At 44.0% G+C, this 20,291-nt stretch overlaps 1 protein-coding gene across 1 annotated transcript in view; it reads left to right on the top strand.

Annotated features, from left to right (window-relative positions):
* The first annotated feature begins 4,994 nt into the window (after window positions 1-4,994).
* Window positions 4,995-20,291, top strand: part of chd3 (chromodomain helicase DNA binding protein 3) — a 38,619-nt gene continuing 23,322 nt past the window's right edge. Inside the window, exons 1-22 of the mRNA XM_022764209.1 lie at window positions 4,995-5,272; window positions 7,864-7,988; window positions 8,093-8,250; window positions 8,355-8,492; window positions 10,274-10,512; window positions 10,834-10,985; window positions 11,108-11,236; window positions 12,048-12,245; window positions 14,018-14,101; window positions 14,159-14,311; window positions 14,806-15,009; window positions 15,238-15,461; window positions 15,698-15,829; window positions 16,220-16,316; window positions 16,770-16,961; window positions 17,046-17,246; window positions 17,473-17,610; window positions 17,747-17,868; window positions 18,117-18,290; window positions 18,946-19,087; window positions 19,453-19,584; window positions 19,882-19,999. Of these exons, the coding sequence (XP_022619930.1) occupies window positions 5,110-5,272; window positions 7,864-7,988; window positions 8,093-8,250; window positions 8,355-8,492; window positions 10,274-10,512; window positions 10,834-10,985; window positions 11,108-11,236; window positions 12,048-12,245; window positions 14,018-14,101; window positions 14,159-14,311; window positions 14,806-15,009; window positions 15,238-15,461; window positions 15,698-15,829; window positions 16,220-16,316; window positions 16,770-16,961; window positions 17,046-17,246; window positions 17,473-17,610; window positions 17,747-17,868; window positions 18,117-18,290; window positions 18,946-19,087; window positions 19,453-19,584; window positions 19,882-19,999 (3,415 nt within the window). The 5' untranslated portion in view covers window positions 4,995-5,109. The remainder of the gene's footprint in view (window positions 5,273-7,863; window positions 7,989-8,092; window positions 8,251-8,354; window positions 8,493-10,273; window positions 10,513-10,833; window positions 10,986-11,107; window positions 11,237-12,047; window positions 12,246-14,017; window positions 14,102-14,158; window positions 14,312-14,805; window positions 15,010-15,237; window positions 15,462-15,697; window positions 15,830-16,219; window positions 16,317-16,769; window positions 16,962-17,045; window positions 17,247-17,472; window positions 17,611-17,746; window positions 17,869-18,116; window positions 18,291-18,945; window positions 19,088-19,452; window positions 19,585-19,881; window positions 20,000-20,291) is intronic.

Genomic DNA, 20,291 nt, shown 5'->3' with positions numbered 1-20,291 from the left:
ATTGCTCCATATCTTGAGGACTTATGTTTGTGTGGCGTGTCCACTGTCTGTTATGGGTGTCAAACACAATCATTTTTATCCAGCATTGACTAACAAAGCCAATGGTCATACCAGACCACCAAAAACCTGACTATGCATTTCATTTCTTATCAATCTTTTTAAGAGATATTTGATATTTTGATGTTTGTTCATAGACTTTACCAGCTGTTATTATGTGGAGCCTTTATTCTGTGTGACTAAATGAGGCGTTTCTTGGTTTAGTATTTTAAAAACTTAAATATAGTTCTTTTGTTTCTCCCACTGCTAGAAGAAACTAAAATGTTAGGCAGCCACTCAGACCATGATTTGTGTGTGTCATTCCTGAGAAAGACAAGAAAAAAAAAAAGTAATAAAAATCAGTCAACAATCATTTTTTAGCTACAGTCCTGATTAACCCATGCGTTCTTTGCGTCTTCTTTCCTCAGGCTCAACATGACCCTCGGATCTTCAAAGGAGGTTTTGTCCATACCTGCCCCCTTCCAACTGACTGTGACGATGAACTGGGCCAGTGACGTTGGCAATGGATGAATGGTGAACGGTGGTACTGCTTTGGATACAAATTGACGGCTTGAAATCCCAGGGGCTACAGCTGAAGGTGAATAACATTCAGTACAGTATATGTCAGGGGTATTTATGTATCTATACCTAGAGCTACCTGTGTGTGAACAGATGACCTAAAACTATTTTTTACAGTAAGGACAGAACCTAAAGGATGGCTGTAAATGACCTCAGGCTTACTGTCACTTTCACTGAATATGAGAACCTCTTTGCATTTGTAATTCTATATATATATATGGATGGATTTTGTTGGCAGTAAGTAAAGTTTGAGGAGGGTTTTGTGCAGCAAATGAAGCACTTCAGAAGGTGCAAGTCTGAAAGGACAAAAGCCCCATAATTGGATAATTAACTGAGTCATGTAAGAGTAAATACAGGAATATGTCATACTTTCCCTTCCTTCAAACACTTTGTGAAGATGTATTAAGCCAACTTTCTTCCCCATAGCCCCCACACGCTTATTTAAGCTCTCTGGGTTGCCTCAGTTCAGACAGCTCAGCTCTGAATGAAGCACAGGAGCTGCTGAGTTTCTCTGTGTCACACTGCATAAAATCTGGGTTAGCTCGAGCGCAGTACCCAAGGGAGGCGCATTTCCTTCTCATCCTCGACATGTCTCCCCACCAAACGGACACGAGGGGGGTTGGAGGGGGTGGGGGTGGGGGGGTCACAGCAACAGCACAGTAGTGCAGTGTGTCAGGGCCAGCAGCATTTGAGAGTCCTGGATAGTTTCATCCATTTTTTTCTTTCTCAAACACATAGTGAGACACATGCATAGTCATGGCTACAAATACCTCACACACACTCCGGGTGAGGGCTTATAAACTTCACCACAGACACACACACACACACACACACACACACAGAAATGCACACAGAAACACACACACACACACACACACACACACACACACACACACACACAATGCATCCATCTCGCCAGCCACCCAATCTGGCAACAACAGACACCTCAGTGGCCAGAGGCTTAGTGGGGTGGGAGGGGCGGCTCCAGTCACACACTCAGATGCACTTTCACTGCACAGATACACACNTCAAACACTTTGTGAAGATGTATTAAGCCAACTTTCTTCCCCATAGCCCCCACACGCTTATTTAAGCTCTCTGGGTTGCCTCAGTTCAGACAGCTCAGCTCTGAATGAAGCACAGGAGCTGCTGAGTTTCTCTGTGTCACACTGCATAAAATCTGGGTTAGCTCGAGCGCAGTACCCAAGGGAGGCGCATTTCCTTCTCATCCTCGACATGTCTCCCCACCAAACGGACACGAGGGGGGTTGGAGGGGGTGGGGGTGGGGGGGTCACAGCAACAGCACAGTAGTGCAGTGTGTCAGGGCCAGCAGCATTTGAGAGTCCTGGATAGTTTCATCCATTTTTTTCTTTCTCAAACACATAGTGAGACACATGCATAGTCATGGCTACAAATACCTCACACACACTCCGGGTGAGGGCTTATAAACTTCACCACAGACACACACACACACACACACACACACACAGAAATGCACACAGAAACACACACACACACACACACACACACACACACACACACACACACAATGCATCCATCTCGCCAGCCACCCAATCTGGCAACAACAGACACCTCAGTGGCCAGAGGCTTAGTGGGGTGGGAGGGGCGGCTCCAGTCACACACTCAGATGCACTTTCACTGCACAGATACACACACATCTCCTCCCCCTGTGGTGTCTTGCATTGCACCGTCTCTCTCTTGGCAGATGTGGCCGTTGGATCAGGCACTAACAAATTCCTCTCGTCTCATTTGTGGGGCGCGGGGAAGCCGAGCTGGAGCGGCTCAGGCACCTGTTGCAGCGCAGAGAGAGAGAGAGAGAGAGAGAGAGAGGAGTGTGCACAGCAGATGAGGCGTAATTGAAATGCTTGTTTACATGATATCCAGTTATTGGTGTGAAAGCCGCAGCTGACAGAGTTACGCACACTGTACAGACGAGAACGCAGGGAGGATAGAGGAACAAAAGTCATGCTTTAAACGATGTTGCGGCGGCACGGCAGGCTGGGCTGCCGGCCATGTGCTCAGGATGCAGTGGGTTCAATCGAGGCTCTCTCGTCTTCTGTCACATGCTTGCTGCTGCTCTCTTCCCTGTTTCTTGTCAGATAAGACAGAAATACCTTAAAACATATATCCAACGTGTTCTCTGGATAGTTATGTTCTATGAAAGCTGATGGCGTTTGTTGATAAAGCAATTTAATTAATTATAGTTTTGTGGGCTTTGAAATCATTTTATTAAAGGGTACTGCAAGGTTTTGGCCATGCTTATTCTTAGGTTAATACCAACGTACCATTTGCTTGTAAAAGTATTTGAATTGCATAAACAGAACCTGAAACAGAACAATAAATACAAATAATTAATTCTGCAAAAAACTGTTCCTAATTTTAGTTGCAGTGGATTCTAAACTGTATAAACATCTTATTTTAATAAAAAATAAATCAATAGAATTCAACAGCCATCTTTTTGAATTCTTCAGTGGCTGAATATCAATGGAGCTCTTGACCTCTTCACCCTGACCTCCATTCTCCACCTCAGCAACAGGCGTTTTTCACTGCAGATGTTTTCATTCACCCTCATAGGAAAAGCGCAGGTGTTATCAACATCATTATCGATGGCTCCGCTTTATTCAAGTTGGCTTGAAATTGATGATGGCTGTGTGGGAGTGAGCCAGCGTGAACAACACCGGGATCCGGGCGCTGAAGCAGCTAAACAGAATTCACCCATAATAGATTCATTGTGCTTTTTCCCCACAGGGACGTGTCAAAAGTTTTGTGAAAAATGTCGTCTGACCTTGCTGTGTGCTGACCATGAGGTCACGTCAGGATGCTTACACATGCTAGTCATCAGTAAATGAAATTTGGTTAAAAAAAATTCAACACAGTGTTCATTTTCTAGCTTTTTCGTGAGGTTTCAACCACATATCACAGTCTTCTGCTTTGCTCTGAAAGTTGTTAGAGGCCATTAAAAGCTAAAGAAATGGCTCAGTAGACCTAGATGTTTTTTTCTGTCCAACTATTATATCCAAGGTTAAGAGTGAACTCTCACACTCAAGTGAATGTAATATTTAAGAACTGAAGAGTCACCTGTGATAAAAGATATTCATGGTATTCATGGGATAATACTTTAAACTGATTATGAGAAAAGATATTATATCACTGTTGTTGCTGGCTCTTTTTACAGTGAATACAATTTGTTGAAAGCATAAAACCAAGGGCCTAGAAATAGTTCAACCACATGTATTTAACTGGATAAAATGTTCCATGAACTCATCACGATGCAGATGTTTCAATACAATCCTGCTCGTTTTTTTTTTCCTCCCTATTTTTTGCATATATTGGGGCCACACATTCTTGGCTCTGACCCCTATTTCATCGTGAGGTTTGAATGTGAAAGGCAAATCAAAATTCCTTTTGTCAAAACAAAAGTGCCCTGAGCAGCCACTGAGGGTTGGCTGGGGTCTAGGGATTCCCATGGCCTTACTGCCATCCAGTTGACTCAGCCTTCTGCTCAGGCAGAGGCTGATTTTACAGTGAGCAGTTCAGAAAAATGGCTCATGTTTGTTTTAAACCTCTGTATTAGGAACGGATTAGGCGCTCTGAGCTGTTTAATATGATGGTTTATAAAGGGGGAAATGTAGTTTGCATATTATGAATTGTTTTCATCCCCACCACAAGTAGTTAATTTTTAAGCAATACAATCTGATGTAAGTCTGGGCATGGCTGCGGCAGATTTTCCCAACCCCCCTCTCTCAATCCCTCCCCAGCACTCACACACTCACACTCACACTCACACACACACTCACACACGCACGCACGCACACGTGCACGCGCAACCCCGCTGCTGCTCCAAAATAATTTTTTATACAGCGGTGGGGGCTCCGGGAGAATATAAGGTGGCCATATTTGATAGATTTGTGTCGGGCTCTGCAATGCAGAAAGCGAGAGTTGTTGCGTGTGATCTTGCAAGTGACAGTGACACCAGGCAGGTCTGTCGGATTCGTGACTGATCCGGACTTGGGGAGAGAGGGAGAGAAAAAGAGAGGTGGTGGGGTTGGGAGGGAAGGAGGGAGGGAAGGAGGGAGGGAGGGGGGTCAGACAGAAAAGAAACAAACAAGTAACAATGTAACTTACATGCAGTCACACACCCCTTTTTCTTGTAACAATGTGTACGTTTTTAAGGAGGGAGGGGGCGCGCAGAGAGAGAAAGAGAGACGGAGAGAGATAGAGAAAGGAGGAGGGGGGTGCGTTCTGAAATAATATAGTCAGCCATTTTTTATGTAAGGGGATTTTTTCTTATTGGGGGGGTTGTTAAAAAATAAATATAAGAGGGCGGCCATCTTTGTTGCTCTGCCTAGTGTAAAATATTCCAAAACGCCCCCCACTTTTTTCTGTGCCGATTTGAATATTAAATAAATATCATATATTCGGGCAAGAATACGCTTTTTTGAATACAAGGACGGATCCAATGACAGGAATATAATGTCCTCTCCTCTCCGGTCCTGTGAGGAAGACGAGGGCATGGTGGTTAATTCCGAGGGAGGAGATTTTGATGAAGAAGACGACGACGGAGACCTAGACGAGAACGCAAGCGACATAAACTCGCCGGCGGCGCCTCGGGAAACTGCAACACCAGCCGCGCCAGGTACAGTAAGAAAACTGGCGGACAAAGTCGGGAGCGCGCACACGAAATAAAAACACTCTTACTAGCACAAAAATCTCGGAGAAAGGGGCTTGTTGGAAGTAGCCGAAACCCGCAGTTTGTGCCCCATATCGGTGCTTCTCCAGGTCCAGTACGGTACAGTAGAGCCCAGCGAGGACTCGGGTGCGCGCATATAAAATAGAAACATACTTAGTTGTGATTTTTAAAAAAAACAAGAGGCACCTTTTTCAACCATCTAAACCCGTTATATATCCACCAGTTATTGCACCTTTATGTCGCTGTAGGTGCCATACTTGCAGCTGCAACACAGGCTGTGTAAAAAAAAAAAAAAAAAAAAAAACACGAGTGCGCGCTTTGAAAACACAAACTCCAGTCCAGTTTGTAACAAAATGCACTAATATATCCAGCCGGCCAGATGTGTTTCTCTGTTTTTGTTTATGCCCGTTTGCCCCCCTCCCAACTCCACTTCCTCTTCACCTCCGGCACATCCCAACAAAGTTTAAGCTAACTTGTCACAGCTGGTTTTCGTCGCAAGCCTCACTTCTTCATCATGAAAAGTTGCAGCTTGTTTCTCCCTTTAAGTCCCTTTCTGACAGGTCCTAGACTTGCATGACATGTGACTGAGCGCCGTCTGCGGGGTAATAAGGTCGCCCTGAAGGGTAAAAAGCACACGGCAGTAAGGTTGGCGGAACATGGACTCCACTGCCCGCAGGCTATATATATTTGATACCCACCTCCAGAGGAGATGGTGCGTTTTTGCTGTGCAGACATAAAAGCCGGGTGATAGTGTGAAATCGTGGAGTGAGACAGAAACTTGCCCCCCTGCCCCTTTGTCGCTATGACAGGTCAAAATAGGACACCGCTGCTGCATGCTGCTCTCTTGCAGGACAGAGAGGTGTGACTGTTTTAGCTCCCTTGGTAGCTTAGCAAACCTGCTCACTAATTACCCGCATTAACATTTTTTATTAAATGCCCATCCTCGGCATTAGGCTCCACAGTACTGGGGGGGGTTGCTGCAGGAGTTGCTCCTTTCGGCAGCAATAAAGCCAGTATTGATCTTGTCAAAAGATGATTGACTGAATGCATATGACATTCTGGAAGTTTCTGTGACAGTGAAGTAAAAAAAGTACAAAAAGACAAAAAGGTGCAGAAAGTATCGGTTGACCACGCTGCTACAGTGACAGGCGTAAAAATAACTAGTAATATTTTGGGTTGGATGCAATGCAGATGTGGAAGAGAAACCTAAAAGTCACAGGGCAGATGTCATAGGGGAGAAAATGTGAGGTTACTCAAAATAAACAGGGAATAAGTGTCATTTCCTAAGTGAATTTTACAGGAATCAGACATTGCATTGTCTTTGGACTTAATTAGCTCGGACTCGCCGCCATGCCGTTGCCAGACAGATAGATTAGTGTCGGGCTTCCCGTCGAGGATCTTAACCCCCTGACGACCTCTAGCAGCGGTCACAGAGGTGATCGTGGTCCCGGTGCGGGAACAGCAGGGCGTGCAGGAGAAGTCGTTCCAGTTCACCGCGAACGTCCCGCTGCTGCTGGCGGCCTCTGAATCACCGAGCCCCGCGTGCGTGCTGCTGCCGCCCCCGGCGTGTCTTCGGCGGCGGCACGCTTCACGGATACGCGGGAAGCGGGGTTGGTGGATGGGGTGGGAGTGAGGGGGAGGAGGGGGTGTTGGAGCGGGGAGGGGAGGGGAGGGGGGGTCTGCTGCCGCTGCTGCTGCTGCTGCTGCTGCTGCTGCTGGTGGGAGCGCGCACCAGCAAAAGCAGGCAGACAATAAAATCCGACAAAATGTATCCTCTCTAACTGGCTGGTTGCATGGCAGAAACCGCAGCCCATATTTTGGTTATGCTTTAATGCTTTGCTGCGTTTTGTCTGAAGCTGAGGCTGCAGCTACCTGCCCGTGTCTTTCTGTGTATCTCTCTCTTTACTCCATGCCAGGTCAGGTTGCAGGTTAAATTGCTTTCCCTGTATTTGTGATATTGCCCAGGGACCATGGGGAATAACTGGCCTGATACTTTCACATCATTTGTTCCCTGAAAGCAGAGATACAGTCGTGCAGTTTAAATGCACTGTAGTTTGAAAGTCTGCTGTGATGTAAGCCAGGTTGGGCTTGTGTTTGTATTCCCTTAAATCAAAAGTTTTTCAAATATATTAACACAAGATTTTTATTTGTTCTGTTAGATTCTGAAAAAAAATAGAACAAATAAAAACACTAGAGGTGGTTTGCTTACGAAGCTTGTCACACTTTTGCATTGCCATAAACCAATTATCTCTATGCTATGGCACCACTAACACCAGCTGTCAAATCTACTTACAGCCCTTTGACAAACTGTATCTAATTTAGCATGTGTCACAATTCAGGCAAGGTCAGAGGTCGCTGAAGCCACAGTGGCTGTCACGCAGCGTTTGTTGTGTGTCATTATGCTCAGCGGGGATTAGCTGCCTTGTTGGGAAGTGTTTTGAGAAGATTATTGTTCGTCTGATCATGATAGCTGTCTTTCTTTCACGCTTCCTTTAACCCCCACCCCACCCTCACCCCCTCTGGCGCTCCCCTCGAAGAAGAGGCAGAGATATCAGACAGAGAGGTCCCGTGCAGGAAGAAAGGGAGACCGAAGAAAAAGAAGGACACAAAGAAGAAGGACAAAGAGGGGAAACCTGTCAAAGCAAAAAAACGCAAGAAGATTGTAAGTTTATTAAAGCTGTCATGCTCTGAATTTTTTCACTTTGCTGACTCTATTACACCGTCTTCATTATCTTTCCATATCTTCCTCCCTCTTCCCCTCTTCAGGACAGTGATGTAGACAGAGACTCGGACAGAGAAAGAGACTACGGCGAGAACTCCGACAGTGTAGCCAGTGACTATGGATCTGGTGAGAAAAAGAAAAAGAAGAAACATAAAGAAAGGAAAGAGAAGAAAACCAAGAAGAAGAAAAAAGATGACGGGGACCGAGACAGCAGTCAGGAGGAAACAACAAAGGTAAAGCATGATTACCAAAACACATCTACGTCAACACATCCACGACATCCACGCCTCTCATTTGATCGGTGGCTTCTTCTCAGCAACCAATAGAGCAGAAGACCTCGGCCCAGCTGGCAAATGAGTGGGGTCTGGAGGATGTTGATCATACCTTCACAGAGGAAGACTACAGGGAACTCACCAACTACAAAGCCTTCAGCCAGTTCATGCGGTATTACTCTTTACTTTTTCTTTTTACATGGTGAGGATGTGGGTGAAATGAAGACAAGCAAACCTCATATACAGGGTTTTGTATAAGTGCGATGTTATGTTCAATATCTTATTTTTAAAGAAGCTTGTTTGTGGTTAAGGCTCCAGTTTTCATTTAGACCACATCCACACTAAATCTGCTAATTTAGAAAACACTGTTTACGTATGAAAACGGGATCCTCACTTTAATTTTCAGTTAGTTTTCTATTTAAGCTTTCCTTCCGCGCCACTTCACATATTTCTCTGTTTGTGTTGTCAGATGGAGCTGAACAAGCATGAAATAGGGATTTTATCACTGCACAGCTTACATTTCGCAAAAGCTGAGTGTTCCCCGTCCACACTAAAATGTTTTTGTCGGCTTTTACAGATTTTTCCGCTCTGCTGATTGTTGTCAACAAAAAGTTCAGTTTTCAGTTTAGTCCACTTGATATGGATATACTCTTTAACCTTACTTTGCCTTGTTGTTTTTATTTAAATTAAACCAACAAAGGTAGTGGGGTGTGATGGATAAATGTCCCACATTATCCAGTTTTTAAGGCTTTTATAATTCTATTATTAAATATGCTGTTAAATCAGACCAGGATTGAGTTGGAGAGTTGCTGAGTGCAGTTACTGTGTTAAAACAGGGTAAACTAATTGGAAGGATTTTAGGAATCAAAGCAGTTTAGCTGCTAATTATGCAGATGTTGAGTCTGTGCGTGGTCTCTCCAGTCCTACAGAACAAATTGCCCCCTGGGGAAAAAGAAAGTTTCTTGAATTTAATTGAATTAAGATCATTCATATTAACAGAGTGTTCTGCTGCTTAGAAAACCTTTCCCACAGTTCCTACATGTATCTATTCATCTCATGCAATTAAAGCTTGTTTCAGATTCTGCTTTTCAGGTCTGCCTGTTGAAAGCACATACTGTATGTGGAGACATATGCATCATATGTACTTTTGCAGTACACAATATTGACTAATGGCTTCCTTTCAGCAGCAAAACATTACTGACTCAAATGTTTGCTTTGCTGGCCATAACAGTGTTACCAGTGATGATGAAAATAACTTTCATATAAACCTTTGCTATAGTCTGTTCTAACAACAACTCTCTTAGATTCTTATTCTCCACTGCATTTCCATTTCTTCAGTATTAGGTGCATGTGCTCTCTCGTTTCTGTACGTGAGGGTTATTTGTTTCTGTTTAACTTTGTATATAGTTTCATACCTCTCGTTGTCACACACACCATTTTCCTTCTACACTGGCAGAACCACTCAACAAAGACTGTCCAACGGTCCACTCTCAGCAGCAACACAGATACAGGAGGCTTGGGTTGAAGGAGCACAAGTGCTATTACTTGAATCTGTCTTGCTCTGGCAGTTGTGCCTTTATCGCCTCAGCTAGCTGCGTTAGCCGGTGTGTCGGTGGCAGCCTGCGCCTCGGCCTCTGTGGCTGACTCATACCTGCTTTGACTCTGATAAGATGAAGTAATCCATAAAGCCTAAAATATGTTTATGTCGGGTAGTTATTTGGTTGTCTGACTCCTCTGGCAGACTTCAAGTCTTCTCAGCCAAATTGTTCTTCCATCAAATAACTACATCTTTATATACAAACCATTCCTGTGGCTAATGCTTATAAATATAATTGACAATCATGAATGAATCATGAATTTTTAAACTATTAATAGTCAACAAACTTTGTGCCATAGCTCTTAGAATCAGGTTAAAGCTTGGTCTTTTCAATGATCCTGCCCTCTCTCTCCCAGGCCGATGATAGCCAAGAAGAACCCTAAGATCCCCATGTCAAAGATGATGACCATCCTTGGGGCCAAGTGGAGGGAGTTCAGCTCGAACAACCCCTTCAAGGGCAACGCCGCTGCTGTTGCGGCGGCTGCCGCAGCTGCCGCCATCGCCGTCGCCGAGCAGGTCTCTGCAGCGACCGCCTCGCCTGAGCCCCCGCCACAGCCGCCACCAATCAGAAAGGCCAAGACGAAAGAGGGCAAAGGTCAGTGGTCAGCTTTAGACTGGTGCCCCTTTAGGTTTTGTGTCAGTTTTGGCTTTTTGTTATGTAGTAAAAAGAAATAGACAGACACATTTTTCATTGACATGATTCGTGTTTTAAATGATTGGGTCCAGTAAAGACTGATCCCTGGACCACCATGACACAGCAACAGTCATCTTTGACACGCTGATGTCTTCTGAGTAGATGTTTACAAGTGTACTGTGAGTCCAAACATCATAGTTACTCTCTGCTAATAGAGTATACACACTCTACTTTGTCGTTCTTTTATGTCAAATGTTGCATATGATCTCGTTATCTGTCCAGGCCCCGGCTATAAGAAGCGCAGTAAAAGTCCTCGAGTCCCAGACAAGAAAAAGGCTCTAGCAAAGGCTAAAAAGATGGCACCTATTCGTATCAAACTATCACCCATAGGTGCCAAGAGGAAGAAGAGTTGCTCAGTGAGTATAAAGTTTATAGTGTGCTGATAACAGTGGATGGAGATAAATAAATAGCCTTGATTCTTTTTTTTTTGACCTGTTCACCCCTTTTTCTTTCCTTCTTTCACTCCCTTCCTCGACTCCTTCTTGTCCTCTGTCAGAGTGAAGATATGGACGAGGATGAGTCGGAGCAGGAGGACTCCAGCGTTCACAGCTCCTCGGTTCGCTCTGACAGCTCTGGCCGTGTCAAGAAGAACAAGCGAGGACGGCCTGCCAAGAAGAAGAAGAAAAGTAAGCAAAACTGCTTGTACAGCACATAATTATAAATGATATACAGTCCAGCAAGTTCACATTTATCTAATAACTCCTGTGTGAAGTTTACTTTAACTTTTTGGAATCCAAAGGAGCAATGCAACCCGGCTCTTTGAGTTCTGCTGACACTAAAGCAGTTTTCTATAAAAGGATATTTTTATTAGCCTTAGTTCTGAGTTCAAACCTAAATGTGAGAGACTGAATGCCCATAACGTGTTACATCACTGAACTCCTCTCAGCACACGCAAACATTTACTAACCCACCCACTTTGTTGCTTTATGTGAAAACTACATGAGGGATGAGAGTGGCAAAAGGTGTCTCTCCAGCTTCATTTTCAGGTCATACCAGGCACTTGTTGCTCAATGTGAATGAATAATGTTTCCATACCTGACACCAGAGTTTCATTTTACCAGCCCGGGCCAAACTGAATTTAGAAGGACGGCGCACTCTTGTGTTTTGCAGACTCACTCTGTGATGTACTGTGTAGAGCCCACTGAGTGTGGTGCTACACGAGAAGGAGAAACACCTAAAACGAGGAGTTGACAGTTTAAAAAAGTCAACTTTATGGAAATTGTGGCAAAATTTACCGGCAGAGAAGAATTTGTCTTTATCAGGTGTGGAAAAATATCTGTGGACAAGTTGATAATGATGATTACAACCACAAAGTCGGCTGTGGAAAGTGACTGGATGCTTATTTACACAGTACTTTACAAAGTTTGTGAGTTATCTTTTAGTGTGGAAAACAATTTCAGACATATGTAAGTCATCTCCGTCCCCTGTCTTTGTGCATCATCTCCTGCCCACCTCCAGTCCCAGGTGAAGAGGAAGGGGACGGTTATGAGACGGATCATCAGGACTACTGCGAGGTGTGTCAGCAGGGCGGCGAGATCATCCTGTGTGACACTTGTCCCAGAGCTTACCACCTCGTCTGCCTCGAGCCCGAGCTGGACAAGGCCCCCGAGGGCAAATGGAGCTGTCCGCACTGCGTGAGTACAGCTACACAGAAACACGTCTGCTCCTGCTTTTCTATGTATGATTCTGCTATGCATCCTTATTCACATATTTATCTCCAAGCAACATGTCTACTTGGCAAACCTGAGTGAAAAAAATGGTTTGGTTTTTGTTTTTTTGTTTCTTTGCCTGGAGGACCAGATGAGTAGAGGCTTTGTAGCTGCATCAAAAATCAGAGTGGAGAGCTGGCTGCATGCAGACATACACAATCCTGCCCAGACAAAGACAGATACCTGAGGTGGTGCTGCGGGTATAAGTCTATTCAATATTGTCACCAAAAGATCAAAGTGCACTGTCTGGCTGCTGAATCTTTGATGGAAAACGAAATGAACTATATCACTTCAGGAAAGACAAGATTGAAACTGCCACCAGAGGAAAAAAGAAAACACTGACCAATCGTTATAAAGCCATTATGTGGAGAATGTGATTATTACATCGTTCAAACTTTTTTTTTTTTGTGTTGAAAAATGAGCCACAGTGAAAATTGTTTCTATGTGTTGCATTCAGGCCTTCTCAGTGTCTCCAGGTGTGTGTGTGTGTGTGTGTGTGTGTGTGTGTGTGTGTGTGTGTGTGTGTGTGTGTGTGTGTGTGTCAGTAGCAGTGTGCATCACTGTCTACCACAGGGGTGCCAAGTTAGTAATTCCACACATAGTGGATTTAATGTGGTATGGGCAGGTGTCTGGCAGAGTTGTTATGTGCATGTTCTGGCAAAATCGTAACTCTTTTCTTTTTGCATTTTACTGGGTAGTTTTGACAGTAAAGAAAACCCCAAATCCTTTGTGAAATTTGACTGATTTCATTCACAGATGTATTGATTACCAGCTGCCAGTCATTGCTGTTGTTGCTAAGAAGTTTGATCTTCAACTACATGAAACCGAAATCTGCAACGTGCAAGTTGCAATTTGCAACATGATTTAAATTTCCTCTTTCACTCACTTTGAACATTTCACTACCAGTGCAAGAGCCTTGTAGGTACTGCAAATGTAGCTGCAATTTGCAGACAACAATCATTTGCGAAACATGATGCAGCCATCGTTTGGGATCTGTGTTTGTGACGCTTGCAAATTTGTGAAACAGTTGCGATAAACAACCCACATGTATCTTTTATTCTGTACAAAGGTAATGTCCATCAGCTGCCACAGTTTACTGCTTCCTTTCCCGTCTGTCAGCACGTTGATTTAGCAAAACGTCCCAACGTCAGTTTTGAGATTTGACTGCCGACTTAAACTAATTCCATCTTCTGCCAAATATGTGAGCTGTTCTTCCGCTAGAAAGTGTTTATTGGTGACTGAGGAGGCAGTGCTGTTATAACCATTAATACTCATTGCTCATTAATGGCCATTTTGCACAAGAAAAATAGACTTCTGGTCTGGTTGGTTTTGTCCCATTAAAGCCCTCTACTTGAACAGCAGATCAGGACCCTCAGCAGTGGAAGGGAAAGTACTCCTTTTACGCTTTCCCCCTTTAATTTGTCCTGCTAGTCCAGGGATCAAACCCGTGACTGTGACGCCCCTCCCTCCCTATCACAAGCTGCCTCTAAGTTCTCCTCACGTTTATCTAATTCTCTCAGTTGTAGTTACTCAAAGCAAAAAAGAAATCTTGACCTTTACCTGGATTCACCTTGACAACTGAACAACAACATAAAGGGCAATCATCTTTCAATAAATTTGCAATCAAGTTTCATTCATATATTCAGGACTCCTGTTTCAATCAGTTAAATGTTTCCCTGTCGTTCCTCCTTTCCCAGGAAAAAGAGGGAATCCAGTGGGAAGCAAAGGACGAGGACTTTGAGGATTTTGAGGAGGACAGCGAGGACAGAGTCATAGCAGAGGTCGGGGTCGGGATTGGGGTGGGGGTCGCCGTTGGTGTCCCCGCGGGGGCGGAGGAGGAGGATGACGACCACATGGAGTTCTGTCGGGTGTGTAAAGACGGAGGTGAACTGTTGTGTTGCGACACCTGCACCTCGTCCTACCACATCCACTGTCTAAACCCACCGCTGCCAGAGATCCCCAACGGAGAGTGGCTGTGTCCGCGATGCACGGTTCGTTGCTCTGCTGTTCTCCGCTCTGTTTTATCTTATTGCTGTATCTCTTTGATTCAGGACTCTGTGTATAGCCCATCGGATTTACTTGTTATATTGCTTGTACGAGGTTGATTTACCCATTTACAGGTCTACGATTTACATGTCACTTATGGATATATGATGGAGGTAGATTGCATCAGGGTCCTTATATCCAGACAGGATTGTGCTAATGGGACATTAAACAACTTTTTACAAGTTTATGGCAGAAAAAACAAAAAATAAATCAAAATATTGCTTAAAATTATTGTTGAAAATAAGAAAACTAATACAAAAGAAGAAGTGTGTAGATTATATATTTGGTATTTATGTTAAAACATATATTAACATCAAAGCTGTTCTTGTCCCAATAATTGAGGGATGATCTGACTGAAGCAAAATGCTCCCATAACAAATTTCTATTTGACACAAACAACCATATTTACATTTTATTAGTAAATGTATTCTCGCTCTAGTGTCCGCCAATCAAAGGTCGCGTCCAGAAGATCCTCCACTGGCGGTGGGGAGAACCTCCGCCTCCCATTCCCGTCCCCCCTGCCCCCGACGCCCCACCTGACGCCCCACTACCACCACCCATGAAGGGCCGAGCCGAGAGGGAGTTCTTTGTCAAGTTGGTTGGACAGTCCTACTGGCACTGCACGTGGATCACTGAGCTCCAGGTGAGAGGGATGAGTGTGAAGTGATATTCAAATCCAGAACCGATAATAAGAAAAGTTCTTTTATCTATGTTTTGAGCAGAATAAACTCAAGAATACAAAGATGGAGGACTATGAAAGATATACAGAGACTCTGCTCAAACCTACCTCTCTACCTCTCATAACCGCTTCTGACTAACTTGAAGACAAATCATTCTTTCTCCGCCCCTTCTTCTTCCCTCTTTCCTCCAGCTGGAGATCTTCCACTCAGTGATGTATAGAAACTACCAGAGGAAGACGGACATGGACGAGCCTCCCAGTCTGGATTATGGCTCGGGAGGAGAGGACGAGAACGGAGTGGGAAAGAGCGAAAAGAGGAGGGCCAAGGATCCCCAGTACGCCATCCTGGAGGACAAGTACTACAAATATGGCATCAAACCTGAGTGGATGATGATCCACCGAATCATCAACCACAGGTATGGGACTGTACTTTCAGTTTCTGGGCTTCTTTGTGTGTGTGTGTGTGTGTGTGTGTGTTTGTCCAAATGTGTGTGAATGCACGGACATATCTTGCTGTTAAAAGTCAATTGTTGCCTCATTACTTACTGTATCTTAGAAAGGAACCATTCATGTTGCAAAGTTAAAAGGTAACATGTTAAACTACTATATTTATTATCATGTGCTGATTGCAAATTTTCTGACTTCCTGTCAGTGTGGACAAGAAGGGGATGTACCACTACCTGGTCAAGTGGAGAGACCTGACCTACGACCAGTGCACCTGGGAGAGAGACGACCTGGAGATCCCAGATTTTGCAATTTACAAGGGGAACTACTGGAGACACAGGTAGGACTGCAGGGGACATCTTCATCTTCATCCTCGCTGATTTAAATGTGGGAAAACAAACCAGCTTTGATTGTATCTCAAGCTGTTTTCATCCCAAGGGCCCTAAACTGCAGCCACAATATTTCAAATACTACATCAGCACATTCTTTTTCATTTAATCCAGGAAGCCAGTTGGCAAAAGAGGTTTCATAATAACTGTAATAATGCTGTTGTCGGGACCTGTGAGCATCCAAAGTATGGAAACCTGCTGTAGTTTAATGCATAGTTCAATTCATGTATTGAACACTCTGTCCGTATACACATTTATTACCCACATTTAGTTTATTTAATTTCTTGCTTGGCTGATATTGGAGCATTGACTTGGTCACAACTGTCTTCCTGTCCCAACAGAGATGCAATAATGAAGGAAGATCCAGACAAACCCAGGAGGATTAGGAGCAAGAACCAGGAGGGTGAAGAGGAGTCTCCTGCCTCACCGGTTACTGACGTGAGTTAGCTGTAGCCGTAGTTTCAGTTTCCTGGTTTATATCGGCTTCCTGTCTGTTTTTTACACCAAATCTCGGTTCTAGAAGAATGAACTTGTTGCAGACGCTCTGGAGCATTGTCCAGTAACAATATTGTTTGAAAAATGAGACGGTTGGTTTTATTTTTAATGTTTTAAATTGACTTTGTCTTACTCTGTTATTCAAAAGATACCTGTTCCCGAAGGGGTGGAGCCAGTCAATTTTCAAGTCATACTTTCTTTAATGGAGTTATTTTGTCTTCTAGAATAAAACTAACAGGATTACCTTGAATTAATTAAAGCAAATATCAATGAAATTTAATCCTGTAATATTCCTACGATTAATACGTCCCATACTGGTAAGACTGCTGTTAAAAATACAGTTAATCGTGTCCCAGTCAGGTTTTTCAAACCTCCTCTTGCCTTCTTTCCTTCCAGCCTACAATAAAATACGAGGAGCAGCCAGACTTTGTCACATCGACAGGCGGGACGCTGCATCTGTACCAGCTGGAGGGTCTGAACTGGCTGCGGTTCTCCTGGGCTCAGGGCACAGACACCATCCTAGCAGATGAGATGGGCCTGGGCAAGACCATCCAGACCATCGTCTTCCTCTACTCACTTTTCAAAGAGGTACCGCAGCTGCATATTCCTGTTATCGTCTTCTTCCACCTCCTCGTGAATGTTGATACCGAAGAGCTCTCTTCTGTTCCTCAGGGTCACACTAAGGGCCCGTTCCTGGTCAGCGCTCCTCTCTCCACCATCATCAACTGGGAGAGGGAGTTTGAGATGTGGGCGCCTGACTTCTACGTGGTGACGTACACGGGGGACAAGGACAGTCGAGCTATCATCAGAGAGAACGAGTTCTCCTTCGACGACACCGCTGTCAAAGGAGGAAAGAAGGCTTTTAAACTGAGGGTGAGGAAGAGGGGAGGACAGGAAAGCGAAGACGACACTTTTAGCAATGGGCAGGAAGGAAGATGGAGAGAAAATAATCAAATAAATCAGCGCTATCATTGCCTTTTTACAGCAGAGCCGGAAAGGACATGAGGAAAAATTATTTGAGCTTGTTACACAAACCTGACATTAACATTAACCACTGTAATTTAGGAAAACAATGACTTTTGACTTTCTGTTCCTGCAGAGGGAGGCTCCTATTAAATTCCACGTGCTGCTGACTTCCTATGAGTTGGTGACCATCGACCAGACGGCGCTCAAGTCCATCGACTGGGCCTGTCTGGTGGTGGACGAGGCTCACCGCCTTAAAAACAACCAGTCCAAGGTACTACAGCTAGTGTGTGTATTTGTAAACAGCAGTATAATTAAGAGGCCAGCCAATCCATTAAAAAAAACAATACTGATGTAAAGGAAAATAATGATAGACGAATGACAGGGAGTTTTGTCGTCTTATTTTGTAGTTTTTCAGGCGTCTGAATGACTATAAGATCGACCACAAGCTGCTGCTGACAGGAACTCCTCTTCAGAACAACCTGGAGGAGCTGTTTCACCTGCTCAACTTCCTCACACCCAACCGCTTCAAGTAGGACTTCTCGAACACACACACACACACACGAATATACACATACTGGTATTCATGTAGAAGTCTGCAAAATATATGCTTTTTTTTTACTCTGCCAAGTCTGGTAAACTTTATTTGCATAGAGATGTTTGTTGATGAAGCCAGAGTTAGATAATATCTGTTAATTACTATCAGTACAAGCTTATTGATTTATCTGCTAAAGACAGATTTTTACCAGTCACCTCACCCCAGTTCATGTCTCTGGACAGTAACCTTGAGGGCTTCCTGGAAGAGTTCGCCGACATCTCCAAGGAGGACCAGATCAAGAAGCTCCACGACCTGCTGGGGCCTCACATGCTGCGGAGGCTGAAGGCCGACGTCTTCAAGAACATGCCCGCCAAGACCGAGCTGATTGTCAGAGTGGAGCTGAGCCCTATGCAGAAGTACGACACTGGGGAGAATTGAAGGGGGGAAATACGGATATAGGCTGGTGATTGAATTTCTGAATATGATGTCATGATGATTTGTAGACGAAAAGACATCTGAGCATCAACATGTGTAGATGAGCATCTTCTGGGGCTTAAACAAAGCTTTTTATCCCTCCTTTCAACACTTATATTTCAACAGTTTTTATTATTGGACCTGTTTCATGTTGAAATAGTCACTGCAATATATTTTTTCCTTCAAATTTAGCCGAGTTTATAACGAAGAGCCTGACATGTTTTCACCTGCAAATTATATAAGCCGTGGTTAATTAGCTGTGATTAAAGCCCAGTGGCTGCTGCATGAGTTAAACATGTTCTTTGTAAGAATTTCAACTCATTAGAAATGGACCATGATTATTGGATTTAATGGGAATCAAGCCCCACACTGAAAAATCATCATTAGGTACTTTATACTTATCTTTGCAGTGTAATGGTTGTTTCCCTTTATATGTTCATGTTGTAAAGTGTAACATCGAAGTAGGAGATGAGGGTGGAGAGGAGACAAAGAAAGGAAGTTTCTCTTAAATCTTTGTGCCACAGGTAGTTTACATTGAATAAGTATCGACTTGAGGTTATCGCTTCTTCATTTATGTCTTTGCGTTTTTAAATACAGGAAATACTACAAGCTGATTTTGACCAAGAACTTTGAGGCTCTGAACTCAAAAGGCGGAGGAAACCAGGTCTCCCTGCTCAACATCATGATGGACTTAAAGAAGTGCTGCAACCACCCCTACCTCTTCCCTGTTGCCTCCATGGTGAGAAGAGGCGAACGCACACAAACACACACACTTCTAATACATTTTGACACGTCTTTATTTGATTGTGTTTCACTTCTTTTGCTGTTTACTTTGTCTCACTCCTTAATTGCGTAGCAGTGACACCTTGTGGTGATGTAAGGTAGTGCTTTTGTATCGTATTGGTCCTCTGTAGATGTAGAATATGGTTCAAATTACAGATTAGATGCAGTTTATCATTTGTTCTTATTTATTATAGATAGATAGATAGATACTTTATTTATCCCCTAGGGGAAATTCATGTTTAGTTGTCACATTATGTCAGCTCAAACTTAAAAGATGTGTAAGGTTATTTACTTTGTGGCATTGTTTGTCTGTGTTTGCAGGAAGCCCAAAAAACACCCAGCGGTGCTTACGAGGGGTCGGCCCTCACTAAGGCTTCTGGGAAACTGATGCTGTTGCAAAAGATGCTGAGGAAACTGAAAGAGCAGGGGCACCGAGTGCTGGTCTTCTCACAGGTACACACACACACGCACCCGCGCACACACACACACACACACACACACACCACGCAAAGTCTGCATAAGCACAGGCAAGTGTATAAACGCACAACAGATGGACACCTCCCTTCACAGATGTTGTATTAGTCCCATGACACGTCTAGAAGGCTCAGCTGCAGACTGTCATTCCAGCTGTGGGTGTGTGCGTGGGTAATCAAGTAGAGATGAAAACATACACACATCGATGGCTCTCTCTCTCGCTCTCTCTCTCTCTCTCTCTCTCTCTCTCTCGCTCTCTCTCTCTCCTGTTTGCAGATGACTAAAATGCTGGACTTATTAGAAGATTTCCTGGACTATGAAGGTTATAAGTATGAGAGAATCGATGGAGGCATCACAGGAGCGCTGAGACAAGAGGCCATTGACCGCTTCAATGGTGAGATACTGGAAAATGGGCAGTCATTTAAGGTGCAGTGAGTTGTCCAAGACCTCTGTTGGTGACTAATAGGAAACACATCATCATCATCATAAACAAGTCTCTTCAGGCAGAAATATTAAAGATGCAGAAGGAGTCAGCCCGTCAGAGAAAGTTCATCAGAGCACGTCACAACACAAAATACTGCTGTAATATTTCTTTGCTTTTTGGGTTTTGGGCTTGAGAACAAGACTCCACATCCTGGCTGGATGATTGATGGTGTTAATATAGTTGTGGAAGTGGGCGATAGGAC

The sequence above is a fragment of the Seriola dumerili genome, unplaced genomic scaffold, assembly GCF_002260705.1.
Source record: "Seriola dumerili isolate Sdu_G_001 unplaced genomic scaffold, Sdu_1.0 BDQW01000531.1, whole genome shotgun sequence".
Classification (NCBI taxonomy): Eukaryota; Metazoa; Chordata; class Actinopteri; order Carangiformes; family Carangidae; genus Seriola; species Seriola dumerili.
Note: the sequence above shows the minus strand (reverse complement) of the source record. Positions and strands in the feature narration are given on the sequence as shown.